Source organism: Limulus polyphemus, unplaced genomic scaffold (genome assembly GCF_000517525.1).
Source record: "Limulus polyphemus unplaced genomic scaffold, Limulus_polyphemus-2.1.2 Scaffold351, whole genome shotgun sequence".
NCBI lineage: Eukaryota > Metazoa > Arthropoda > Merostomata > Xiphosura > Limulidae > Limulus > Limulus polyphemus.
This window is the reverse complement of record NW_013665961.1, coordinates 286,772-299,943: the sequence shown is the minus strand read 5'-3', so window position 1 is coordinate 299,943 and position 13,172 is coordinate 286,772. Positions and strand designations below refer to the sequence as shown.

General features: G+C 32.2%; 1 protein-coding gene across 2 annotated transcripts in view; it reads left to right on the top strand.

Annotated features, from left to right (window-relative positions):
* The window catches only part of LOC106457607 (gamma-aminobutyric acid type B receptor subunit 1-like), a 46,235-nt gene extending 35,452 nt beyond the window's left edge, over nt 1-10,783 (top strand). The window contains exons 12-17 of one of the 2 annotated variants that reach the window (XM_022383602.1): nt 521-637; nt 2,074-2,278; nt 2,905-3,032; nt 5,770-5,898; nt 7,217-7,354; nt 7,516-10,783. In XM_022383602.1, the coding sequence (XP_022239310.1) occupies nt 521-637; nt 2,074-2,278; nt 2,905-3,032; nt 5,770-5,898; nt 7,217-7,354; nt 7,516-7,779 (981 nt within the window). In that variant the 3' untranslated portion in view covers nt 7,780-10,783. The remainder of the gene's footprint in view (nt 1-520; nt 638-2,073; nt 2,279-2,904; nt 3,033-5,769; nt 5,899-7,216; nt 7,355-7,515) is intronic. The other variant, XM_022383603.1, reaches the window with a different exon arrangement.
* Nucleotides 10,784-13,172: the final 2,389 nt, after the last annotated feature.

Genomic DNA, 13,172 nt, shown 5'->3' with positions numbered 1-13,172 from the left:
TTAATTACAAACAAACAATTACGAAAGACAAATACATATACACATTTTGCCTCCTTCCCCAGTGGCTCATTGTTGTCAAGCTTGAGGGCTTATTACGCTGAAAATCGGATTTCAGGCTTAACACTAAATAAACAAAAAATTAATGCTTTAGAATGTTTATTTCAAATTATTTAAGACGAAATTTTAATATATTAAAAACTTGATAATTTTTCTTACCGTGATTATTAAGGAAATAAAAAACTTCTATACATTTTTCCTTATCCGGAATGATGCAAGCTAGTTCCTAATAGGATTTTGTTTTTGTAAGGTCTGAAAATTATTGGAGTCCGAATTAAAATGTTTACCTTCAAGTGTAGCATTTGAAGTCGAATAATAATTTTATAATTCAAGTATATTCAATTGTTTTTAGTCTAAGCTATCTTTTATTAAGGCAGATCACCATTTGTCACATATCGTGTTTAAACATGAATAAATTAAAGTCAATAATTTCACTTATTCATTTTTTCCTTTTTAATCACAGGCAAGAGCTTGGTTGTTGAGTATAGGTTTTACCTTGTCCTACGGAGCCATGTTTTCCAAGATTTGGCGAGTTCATCGGCTTACAACCAAATCAACCAACGACAGCAAAGTAAACACGGTGTTTAATTTTTGAAAGAATTTGTGTCTGAAAGAGGCTAATGTAAACAAAATACGTGTAAAAAATACACTATAATTCATACCATTTATAGATGTTTAAACTTAACTTGTTTGTAATAAAAAATACTGTTATAGCGTAGGATGAATGTATAGTATAAATACAGTGATATGCGCAGAAGGTGGTTGGGTGGGTCCAAACCCTTGCCTTTCTGCTCTTATGCCCCAAAAGTGCCCTTCTTCTCAGTCACAAAAAATATCCACAACTACCAAAAGACACAAATGATCATCTTGTGTGTACCACAGTACCCATAGTTTCCCTTAACACTACCTCCACCCCTCTCAAAAAATATTGCCCTGCGATGATTGAAAAGTGTCCTTTTAACGTCCTCTGTACGTTACCGAATAAACGCGTTGTTCTAATATTTTATTTGTTAACAGACTCTTTAAACGTTAGTTTTACCTTCCGAACACATTTGAAATATCAAAAAGCGTCCAGTGAAATATATCGTAACGTTTTGTTCCCTTAGCAACTACCTATCTTACTAGTTGAATCAAGTCCACGAACACTCGACCCCCCCACGGACACTCGACCCCCTCACACACACAGCCTCCTGGGCTCTCCCATAATAAGGGATCCCAGCTAATTTTACTCATCTAGTTGCGCCAGTGCTTCGTACATTATTAAATGCAGTCAAATATTATAATATTCACTAACTATAAATCAGGCGTGATTCAAAGTAAGTGTAATAATTACTTTTCTTCGTGCAGTTTAGCAAAATTGTTTTAAACCTTTTAGAAATATATATATATACGTGATGAGGAAATCTGCAAAAAAAGAGAACAAAACCAGTTATTTTTCAATAGGAAATTCATCCATAATATTGAATTTGTTTCGAACAAAAATAAACGGTTTTACTAATGTGGAATTTCGTAGAGAAAGTCCAGTAACATGTTTGCAAAATGAAAAATGTTTTATAAATAGGAGGTAGAAAAGAACGGGCGTCTTCGTTTGTTTGGTTTTGGCGATTTATTGACATTTGTATCTATTCCATATCATAAAAAGATTTGACAATATAGGTTATAAAATTCTAATTTGAAGTAGTTTCGTGCTGATTTCGCTCACTTGTTACAATGGAAGCCTTGTGTTCAATACTTTTAATTCCATTTAATTTCAAGAAGGAATGATGTTTTTAAGAATGCTTATTATCATAGGACTTTGTGGTAAACTCTAAAAAGCACAAGTAATGAAATATCTCAACTGTTACTTATGAGTGAAAAACCATAGTACTTTTTTTCTTTTTATGAAATAATATGTCTACCTACAATTTATTTTTACATAGTTATAAAATTTTCAAACATTGTTTGATATTTAAAGTTTATCAAGCAGTTCGGTAATAATACGTTACTACGTAATTTCATTTTTATACTTTTCTTCAGAAAGTAGAAAGCTGGAAGCTGTATGCCTTGGTGGGATTTCTTCTTTTTTTGGATATCTTGATTCTCACAGTGTGGCAGGCCACAGATCCTCCTAGGAGAAAACTTGAGCTCTTTCCCTTAGAAAATCCAGAGATTTTGGACGAGGACATCAAGATACAACCAGAATTGGAACACTGCGAGTCTGAAAACAACGCTATCTGGCTTGGTGAGATGTAAAATAGCAAAAATATTAATAATATTTTAGAAGCGAAAAGGATCACAATAATTATACACGGTACATTTTATCAAACTTCTGATGTTGTTACAAATCGCCAATGATAACTCTGTTCTAAACAAAAAACACAAATAAACTAAAAATATTCAAGTTATACAAACATAAATATATATATATATATCGAAGGACGTGTTGTAATTAGGTAACGAAACTACGTATTATGTTTCAAGGGTATAAAGAGAAACAACATGATAGGTTAACCACTTTGAGGAGACACGCGACACGTTTTTAAAATTATATGATTTAATTCACAATGAAGAATGTTTGAGTTTTCTAGACCAATCAAACATTGAACCACTTGTGTAATTATAAGTTTCAAATATTTGTTATATGACTTGTTTTTCTGACTCTAAGTGGTGAATAAATCATTGTAAATTACTCTTATTACTTTAATTTATCTTTGTTTTAACTTGAACGTTTAAAAAATAACTATATTCATGTCGTTCAAGGTTTAACAAAAAGTGTAAATTAAAAAGGAAAAATGTTAGTACTTGGATTTTCTTTATTTACTGCTTTTTATTTCTAAAATGGATTTGTGATTGTTTCGCTTATGGTAGGACTTATGTACGGGTATAAAGGCCTACTACTTATCTTTGGCATCTTTCTCGCCTACGAAACTCGAAGTGTGAAGATCAAACAACTGAATGACTCAAGGCTGGTGGGAATGAGCATTTATAACGTCGTGGTAAGAAAAACCGTTTAGTGATAAGCATGATATATAAGTGGTATCAAACGTCAGTGTTAATGGATTGAACACAAATCTCCAAATATTTTTTGACACTTACAAATTAATTAATTCCTCTGCCTTAAAATATTTTATATTTCAAATTATTTTGATAAGTGTCATCTACCGTTTGACTCTTTTTTTTTCGTAGAGTTCAGTGAACTGGCCTATTAAACATTTATGCCCAAGTAAATCTAAGGTGACTTACATTCCAATGATTTACATCCATCAAAGTTATATTTTAAAACGTTCTGGGTAATGAATTATTTTCAGTATAGTTGGATATCAAACTTAACATTTTTATTGTTCGAAAAATTTGATTACTGGAAGAAAGGGCTTTGTGATTTGTTTCTATATGTGTGATATGTTAGTTTTTACTTATTAAATATATAGATTTTTTGCTATTTTAATAAAACTGTATTTAGCGTAATTTGTTTTTGTTGTTTTCCAGACTTTGCTTAGTGTGAATTTTTCTCAGTGTGTTAGTGTTAAAACGATTACGTTGTCATAAACGAAACTGTAAGATTTTTTTTCAACGGTTCAAACAACAGCAGACAGAAGAGTAGCCCAAGAGTTGGCGGTGAGTGATGATGACTAGCTGCCTTCCCTCTAGTCTTACACTGCTAAATTAGGGACGGCTAGCGCAGATAGCCCTCGTGTAGCTTTGCGCGAAATTCAAAACAAACAAACACAACAGACAGCAGTGAACACATACCAGGAAACAAACCAAACCACAAGTCATTCGTCATAAAAGACATACACACTAGCATCACAAACGAAGAAATAGAAACAGAACTCACACAGAAAAACATACTAGTAACTAAAGTTGAACGGATTTTCTCAAACAGAACACAAAAACTCACAAACCTCATAAAAGTACAAGAAACACAAGACATACAGAATCTAATATCAAATGGTATTACTCTCTGGTATAGAAAATACACGGTAGAATCCACCAAAATACCAGCGGTAGTAGTAACCCAGTGTTACAACTGCCAACTGTATGGACATGTGGCAGCCGCAAGTAAAGCTCTCCCACGCTGCGTAGGGTGTAGGGGAGACCACAGAAACAATGAATGCCCGCGTGGTAACCCACAACCACACTGTTGCAACTGCCAACAACAACACACGGCAAACTACAAAGGATGCCAGAAATATAAAATCATTAAGACAAGAATAAACAATATACAAAACAACACACATACACACACAAGCTCAAAATTATGAAACACACAACACATAAAGAAAAACACCAAACCCTCAACAAAATGGCAATACAAACAAACAGTCTACAGCACAGACATTCGCACAAGCATTAAAAACCCACACCCGAACAGAAACAACTACACAAGCACAAGAAGAGAAAATCAACACACAAACTAAAGAAACAACAGAACAAATGAAGATACCTATAGTTACATCTCCTAAAACACAGGAATTCATAAACAAAGTAGTAGAGACAATCAAAAAACATATTCAAAATAATCGTGGAAAAATATGACAGCCCTCAAAACGAAGACGATATATTCAAAATAATCACAAAAAAAGCAGCATAAGAACTACCATTATTATTACCACACTTACTACTTCTACTATAGACCCAAAGTACACTAACACCCAAGAATAGGGCAATACACACATACAACTTGATAACATAAAACGGACATGGCCCTGAAAAGGAAAGTACTAACAGAAATACACCAACCCCATATCAAACCAGCCAACCAAAAAACCTGAAGCATAGAAAAAGCTATAACAACTGTACAGAAGGGAGGAAGAGGTCCACCTGAACCTGACCCTCCCAAGTCGTAAAAATGACCTAAATCCCGATCCGGAGAACGAGAGATAGCAGTGACGAAGCGATAGGTGTGGCATCTGTTTCAAGGTCCAAGCCGAACAAGAACTCCTCAAATTTTGAGGAGTTTATTAAGGTTTAGAGTTTATTAATAATAAATTTGAAATTGCTTTTCGCCATGACTTTGAACTTAATAACTTAAGGTATATTGATATTAGTCGAAATGTTGAAGTTTTGGTATAACATTAAGTTGTGACCTTGATCACACCTTTGATTTTGGTCATGTTCCAAACTTGACTAGCGGTATGGATTGTAATTTCAAGAAAGCACAAGGAGACATAAAAGTTTGAAATGAAGCAAAATATCATGCTCTCTTAAGTTGTTGAGGTCCTCTGGTGGTCAGCAGTAAGTTTACGGACCTACAATGCTAATTTCGGGTTCGATCACCTGCAGTGAACACGGCAAATAGCCCAATGCGGCTTTGCTATATATATATAAAACAGAAAAAAAAATAGATCTCGAGTTCGTGTGATTTTATTTTTCTTTTCTTTTTTTTTTTTTTTTTTCGTTTTTGGACACTGTTGTAAACAATGCAAAAATATGTCCAGGCGTTGGTTTTTCTTCAAGTTATAAGTGGTAAGTAACGATCGTTAATAGATTATCGAATGAACTGCATCCATCTGCGCTAGAAGAGCTGGTATAGATGTTTATTATTTAAAAAAAAATGGGTCTGACAATTCACCACCCGAATTAAATCATTAGTTTTACTTCTGTCTACAGGAAGCATTTGTTGTGTTTTTTTTATGGATATTTGGCCTTACAAACACTAGTTGTCTGGAATTGTACGGCTGAAGGAAATGATCGATTTATAGGATACTAATAATTTTATTTTACTGTTTCCAGGTTCTTTGTCTTATTACTGCTCCTGTCACCCTAGTTATTAGCAGTCAACAAGACGCAACATTTGCTTTCGTGGCTTTAGCAATTATTTTCTGCAGCTTCCTATCGATGGCTCTTGTTTTTGTTCCTAAAGTAAGTTTACAAGCAAAAGTATTTCTAAACTTTAAAAATTATAAATAGTTTCAGTTCATAATTTTAAACTTTTAAATAAATCATATACAATTACTAGTAATATGGTTATTGAATATAAGTTTTAAGTCGCTTACTTGAAAAACAAAACAAAAGACCATTGCTGTGGCCAATTAGTAACTGATAGCAGAAAGGCTTTCGAAAATGCACACGAACGTGATTTTATAGTCGAATATCTATCTTTTGCTTTCTGTGAAACATTTTTTATTGAAATAGGCTTAGTTTTGGCGCTTATTTTCCTGCCCAGAAAAATGTTTGTATTCTAGCGGCCTCTGTAAAGTAAGTATTACAGGTTTTGATAAATATAAACATTTTTATAAATTTCCAATGTGTTTTTTTTTACACTTATTAATTATTTAAGTTTAACAATATTTTTATGAGCAGCTTAATCTTTTAAAATGTTTATACATTTTTGCTTACTTGGTATCCATCACTTTAGAGAAAAGTATTAATAATGAATTTTCTAATTCGTAGAAACATGTTGATGTATTGTTACAGAATTTACTCTGTTCGTGAAAACACACTCGCTAGTGTTACTGAAAATTTCAGATCACCACCTTCATAAAAAGCAATTGAAATATACTTTATTTTATTTGGTTAGAAAATACCAAAGCTACACTTTGTAAAATATATAATTCACACAACTTGTTATTGGTGGGAAACATAGAAATAAGTGGCTCACTTGTTGACTGCTCAAGTTATAGTATTCATGTACTGTAATAATTTTCTGATTCTAGTTCGTATGAAGTATCCACGTCACTTTTATGCTACCTACAGTAACTTTGTTCAAATTACACATTTAATACCTTTTATACTATAAACAATATATAATTTATTCGTAATGACACCTGGACTAAAATGTAAAAACATTTTCTGTGAAAATAAGAATATAGCTGAAATAATATAACTCAATTTATTTAATAAGAATTATATAATTCAAGATTAATAAACTTTATTATTTTCAATAATTATTTTCTTCTCAGCTTGAATAAAACTGATTTTTTTCACGATTATTAACCGATACTCTTTGACAAAGCATTTAATAGCTCCTATATATATATATATAATTTAACCAACATACCGTGTTGCTTGGTTTTATTAATAGAATATTTCTGAAGCTACTTACCTTTTAGGAACACATAATTTAATTGTTTATCTTGCGGACAACTTACGCATTTCTAACCATAATTACACGAAAAATGAAGTACTTATTTCTAACAATAATAACATGAAAATAAGGTACTTATTTTTACTTTTGTAGATTATTGAGCTCGTCAGACGACCAAAGGAACGATCCGACGCCAGAAACCTCACTGACACAATCACCAGCAAAGAAGAAGAAGAGCGACACCAGCGTCTGTTAGTTGAGAATGAAGAACTGAAGCGACAAATATCGGAAGTAAATCGACTTATTCAATTCGTATTTACCGCTTTGTCTGTGTATTTAAATACGTTTTAGTGTATTACCGACAACTAAATTCGTTTCTTATTACGATAGAAGTTGGTGATTTTCTTTATTTATTCACAAGGATACTGTAACATTTCACTGTTTATTTACAGAAAGAAGAACAAATCAAACTACTGAATCAAGCTCTGCAAGAGAAGAATGCTTTGCGATCCATTCACGGAACGGCCTCTATCGGCGAGAGAGTGCGAATTACCTTACCGGTTCAATATGGTGATGGCGTGATGCTCTCGCCAAGAGAGAAGATTACTATTGATCCCGTATCTGATTCTGGTTACGTCACGGGTACTACGTGCTCTATGGTGCGTGGATCTAGAGCTTCGCACTCGGACTTTGAGTTCTCAGAGTCTTACCTGTGATCTCTGACTACACTGCTCTGAAGTTAATTTGGTTAAAACAAAATTTTGGGATTACATGTGTTGAATACATTGATTGGTCCAGGTTACTGTTTTCTGTTAAGATTTTTGAAAACTAAAAGTGGCTTTGGTTAAAATGTTACTTTTGTTATAGATCATAACATGATCTATTGTTATAGATCATAACATGGTCTAGGGGAGACGGAGCTAACTGTTGATTGTTTGTTTTTCTTTAAAATTATATAAAACACCCAATAAATGATAATTTTGATGGTTTTCAATAATTATTTGTGTTAATGAATTTGGAATTTTACTAAAGTTTATAATCAATATTTTCAAAAACAATGTCTTTCAGAAAGTGTTTTCTATACATAATTCGCGGTATAAGGTAATATCCAAACTAGGAGGTAAAAAGACTTTGAGGATTATGTTAATTGGGTGAAGTTATGGTACGAGGTTTATGTTTAATAGGTTCAATCATGGTACGAAGGTTACGATTAGTGAGTTAAGTCATGGTATTTCTTTTTTAAACATCGTGTAAGTTGTTTATGGTGTGCCATGAATCAATCATAGGTTTCTCACTGTCATGTTTAACTTGATTAACGGCGCGAGGCCATAATTTAAGTGCTTTAGTTTATTTTAACTAAAAGATGGTGAAAGAGAGAACTTGAACCTTTACCAATAAGAATATTTTTTTTCGAACGCTTCACCCCATTCTTCTAGTTAAAAAAAGAGGAGGACAGTACTTAAATCTCGCCTGTCAGGGTCTTAATTTTTTTACGAGTGAGAGAACACTTGAATGCTTTTTTTTTAGAATGATTCACTGCCCCTTTGATATTGTTTTATTTTGTTCTAATGGAGACAAAAATACAATTTTGCTATGGTGTGCTAGTAAGTGCATTTACAGATAATCAGTTATAGACAGTTGGTCTGTCATGTTTATAGATGTATGACTTATCATTAAATAGAACACATTTTCTTTGTCATAGCTGGAATAATATTTCATGACTCCGAAGGAAAATAAAATAGTGATGCCATCAGTCTTGAAATAAATTATTTAACTGTTGTAATTTAAACAGTGTTTTCGTCGTACAATTTATGTCTTGCTGTGTCGCATTACCAATTTATTGGATTTGTTTTTTAGGCTCTGTAGTCGGTATTGTAAAGTGAGTTTAATGTGGTGAAGATGCGGGATTTGTTACAAATGAATATATATATATGTATTAATGCAGGCTTTATTTTTGCTGGATGTCTCCGGATCTCAGATCCGAAACATAATTTGGATTTATTTTTTAAAGATGGAAATACCATAATTTTAAGTCAGTCTAGGTTGCATTGCGGGTTGATATTTGACTGGCGTAGTCAACTACATTACTTTACTCCAGCCTCATTCCAAGTGGTAATAGCCCCATTAACGTTTAGATTATCTTCCAGATTCCCTTCCCACCCGTCAACAGGGATGTGTTACATTTGTTTTCTCTTAGAAATCGAGCACTTTGTGTTTCTGTATGTTCAAATATTGTTTCTCAGAACGATAGATGTAACATTGTTTTGAAAGTTTTTAAGAATGTTTGCGGAAGATTAATGTTTAAATTTTTTTCGCTCTACGTATAATTTTAAATATTTGGCGTATACGTAATGTGTAACGATAGCATTGTATCTGGAACTCTGCATTATCTTCCTATAAACGTCGTCCGAGATTTGTAATATTACAATTTTGCTGACAAGTAAGGTTTTGAGGAAGCAAGCTAAAAATCATTCATTAACGTAGCCAGAAATCTGTGTCAGTAGATTTTGTGTCATAGAATTGTTTTTATCGTAAGAGCAAGCAAATATATCGCTAACACTATACCAAGTTGTTTCTAGCACACCTTGTGTATTCGTTGTTATTTTATTACGCCTCCGCAGCTTTGATACGAACATATTATGTAACATTTGGAGTATGAAAAATAGAAATGATTAAAGGCATGTGATTATCAAACTTTTTTTTTTTTACGAAAGTTTAGAAACAAAAAATACATTTCAAGGATGTCTTAGATAACATGGCTAAACGCACATTTTGGATTTTACGGATGAAACACTAAAAGGTGTATTTGTTAGCCGGTTTCATCCCTCATTTTTCCACACATAGAAAGTGTACTTGAAAAAATTAAAGATAATATATATATAAAAGAATAAGGAACGCAACATTTGCCGAGTGGTGTTCCATAGTTGGTTTTCCAGAAAAGTCAAGAGAGGCTGTAATAATAATAAAAAAGGCTTAAAACTCACTACAGAATTTTCAGTAGAACTCGTTTCAGGAAGCTATACGGTTTTAAAATAGTACTTTGATGTAATTAAGTAATTGAATGTGATCAGGTGTATGTCTTAGAATATTTTTATTAGTGAATTTAGCAAGAAGATGCTCACTCTCCTCTACAGAAGTAAATGGTGTACAACGGAATACAAACAAGTTTCATTACATATCAGATGGTTGCCAACGTTGTTGAACCTTTCTAGTTATCCGTTAGGGATTAGCCAAACATTACACGAGTATGCCTTTTCGAGGAAAAAAAAATAATAAAAAACACGTTTTCAAAGACACATGTTTAGTTGGAAAATTAATGTTAGTGTTTCATCTTTACGACACAGATTTAAAGATTGAAAGTACTCATTATGTTACAGGGCTATTAAAATCCAGAGCTTCGAATCGACTAAATTAGTGTTAAAGATAAATCACATTTGTCACGACGGGCTGTTGTTCACTTTAATGTGAAAGTAATTTTCTGTCTTCGAAGTCCGACTTCTTCCTCTGTATTGTCGATGTAGAAAGTCTGAGGTAATACAAATTATAAACTCGATAGCTTTACTCAAAAAATTGACAATTTTGGGTCCGAAATATTTTCTAATCTTTAATTAAATGATTAAAAGTCATTGTTGTGTTCTAAACGTATCATGTTACTATAAGTTTATATATGCCTCTATATTGTTTAAATGTGCATTAAACATTTATGAATGAATAGTTTCGACTGAGTTTACTTACTAGTAATATGTATTTTTTACAAGTTACAACTTTTACAGTAAGGGTCACTTTTCGTACATTCCATTATCATAAAACTTCGTTTTCCACGTAATGAATCACTTTAAAATATCTTCTATACAACAATATATGCACAACAGAAATTAAATGATGAGATGAAAATGAGTTATAACGGCGTGTAGAAAGAACAACAATAAAATGGACCTACAATATTATTGCTATTTGCAAATAGTAACTATAGAGACGAGGTAATAAAATAAAATCAAGTCGAGAACAACAACAAAATTTTATGAACGAAAACCTCTCGCCGAGCATTGGCTATTATATTATTTCCCTGTCAATGTCTCCATCTTCATTTAAAGGCGTAAGATGACAAAAACAAGATCTTGAAGAATTTCTCAATAATGTGCTTTGGTTATGGTGGGTAATTCGAAAAAAAAAAGTGTTACTGTTTCTTATTTGTAGAAGGTTTAAGAGGAAAGACCACAACACGTGAAGTCAGAGTTTTCAGGTATTGTGATGAATTAGTTCATTTTTTTTGAAAAATGAAATGGTCTTTCCTTTTACTCTCGATCAACAATCAAATATCTTTATTTGAATTATGAATAACACGAATGGATTGAAATATTTAATTAAATTATCTCCAAATAAACCTTCATTTCAGTGCAATATTGAAATTAGCTTGAATTATTCATAACCTCTGAATAATGGGTGACCCAACGGGTCACGGGTCGTCTAGTAACAAATAAATTGGTGCATTATTTACAATCCTATTAGAAGGAACCTTAAAAATCAGAAATTTCGGAACTACTCCGTGTTCTTTGTAATATTTCAATAATTGTAAATGACATTTATTCTTATATATTTCCAAGTAGTGTGTTTTACATTCCTGAAGTTTCTGACCACATATACAACATATAATCTTTTGAGAAATACAACTACTTAACAATCAGAAAACCTTAACTAGATTAGAATCGATAGGTTAACCAATTTATATAACAATTTATGAATACAGGGATTTAAGTAGTTAAATGAAAACGATCTTGATATACAAATCAGCAAGTCGTGCAACAACCACAGCCGATGTAATGTTGCGATAAAACGACAAGTATCATGACTAAATTTTTTAATTGTTTTGTGGTTTTTAAGTAGTATGATGACATCGAAAATTGTATGCAGACAGAGAAAGATACGAGTATTCTTGTTAATCAAGCTGTGCTATCTACAAATGTTGTAAAGATTAACAGCTTTATAAGCACAAACTAAGTAACGAAGAACAAACACAAATTTACAAAATGTGAAGGTGATTACCTCGACTAGTTTTGACGTACCACGTGCGTTATTTTCAAGAGTATACTGTATTCTTGCCATTAAATATGAAGCTATAACAGTCAAGTCACCGACCCAGAACTTATGATATGCTTTGAGCTTGACATCCTTACGGTGGAGAATTTTGCAATGGAAACTACGCTGCAGGGCTATTGTCAAGACCATAGTTGCCAGAAAGAGTATGATCGTAGGTGGGGAAATGAACTGTAGCGACGTAGTAAGCCTAAGAAATCGTTCAACCTTTGTATACTAATGAGCGACAAACATAAATATAAATATTTCTGAAAATGCGTATTGCATAAAAATGTGAGTCGTTATTATCTATTATGAATATCTAGCTAATTAATTTCAAAGTATAGAGAAAATACGCGACGACAACTCTGTATTTTCACTTTCTAGGTATCTTCTTTAATTTAGTCTAGTCTGTGATTCTAAGTAAACTGATACGTGCCCATAATACCAATAATAATTTCTAATATTCACGTATTTAATTTCATATAAACGCATCGTGTATTAATACTGCTTTTATTTTTCATAGTTTATTTTGTATATCTAAGGTTGCTTGATTAGCAATTTTCGTATCAACGTAGAAAGACATTCAGAAAAAGTTATTTACAGAAATTGTTGACTACAATCCGGGATCTTCTCATAGAAAGTCCTAGTTACGTAGCCGGTGATATTAGTTTTCTGTATTTTCCTAAGCCCTTACGCGATTAAATTTTTAATTTAATTTATCAAGTTTTAAAGTAACCGACAAAAGTATAATGTTTTATGAGATGCTTGGCTCCAACACTATAATTAGTAGGAGGACTTCACAAAATGTTTTATTTCTTCTTAAAACAACTTCTAGAAATTGTATTAACCATTATTTGATTTAAACTCATATCGAGATAGATGAATTCTAAAAACGAGGCAAAAAGGTATTAAACAAGTGTTATATAAATGTATGAAATGTTATATAGTGTACATAGCTTTATATAATGTATGTAATGTTATATAGTGTATATAATGTTATATAATTTATATAATGTTATATAGTGTATATAAT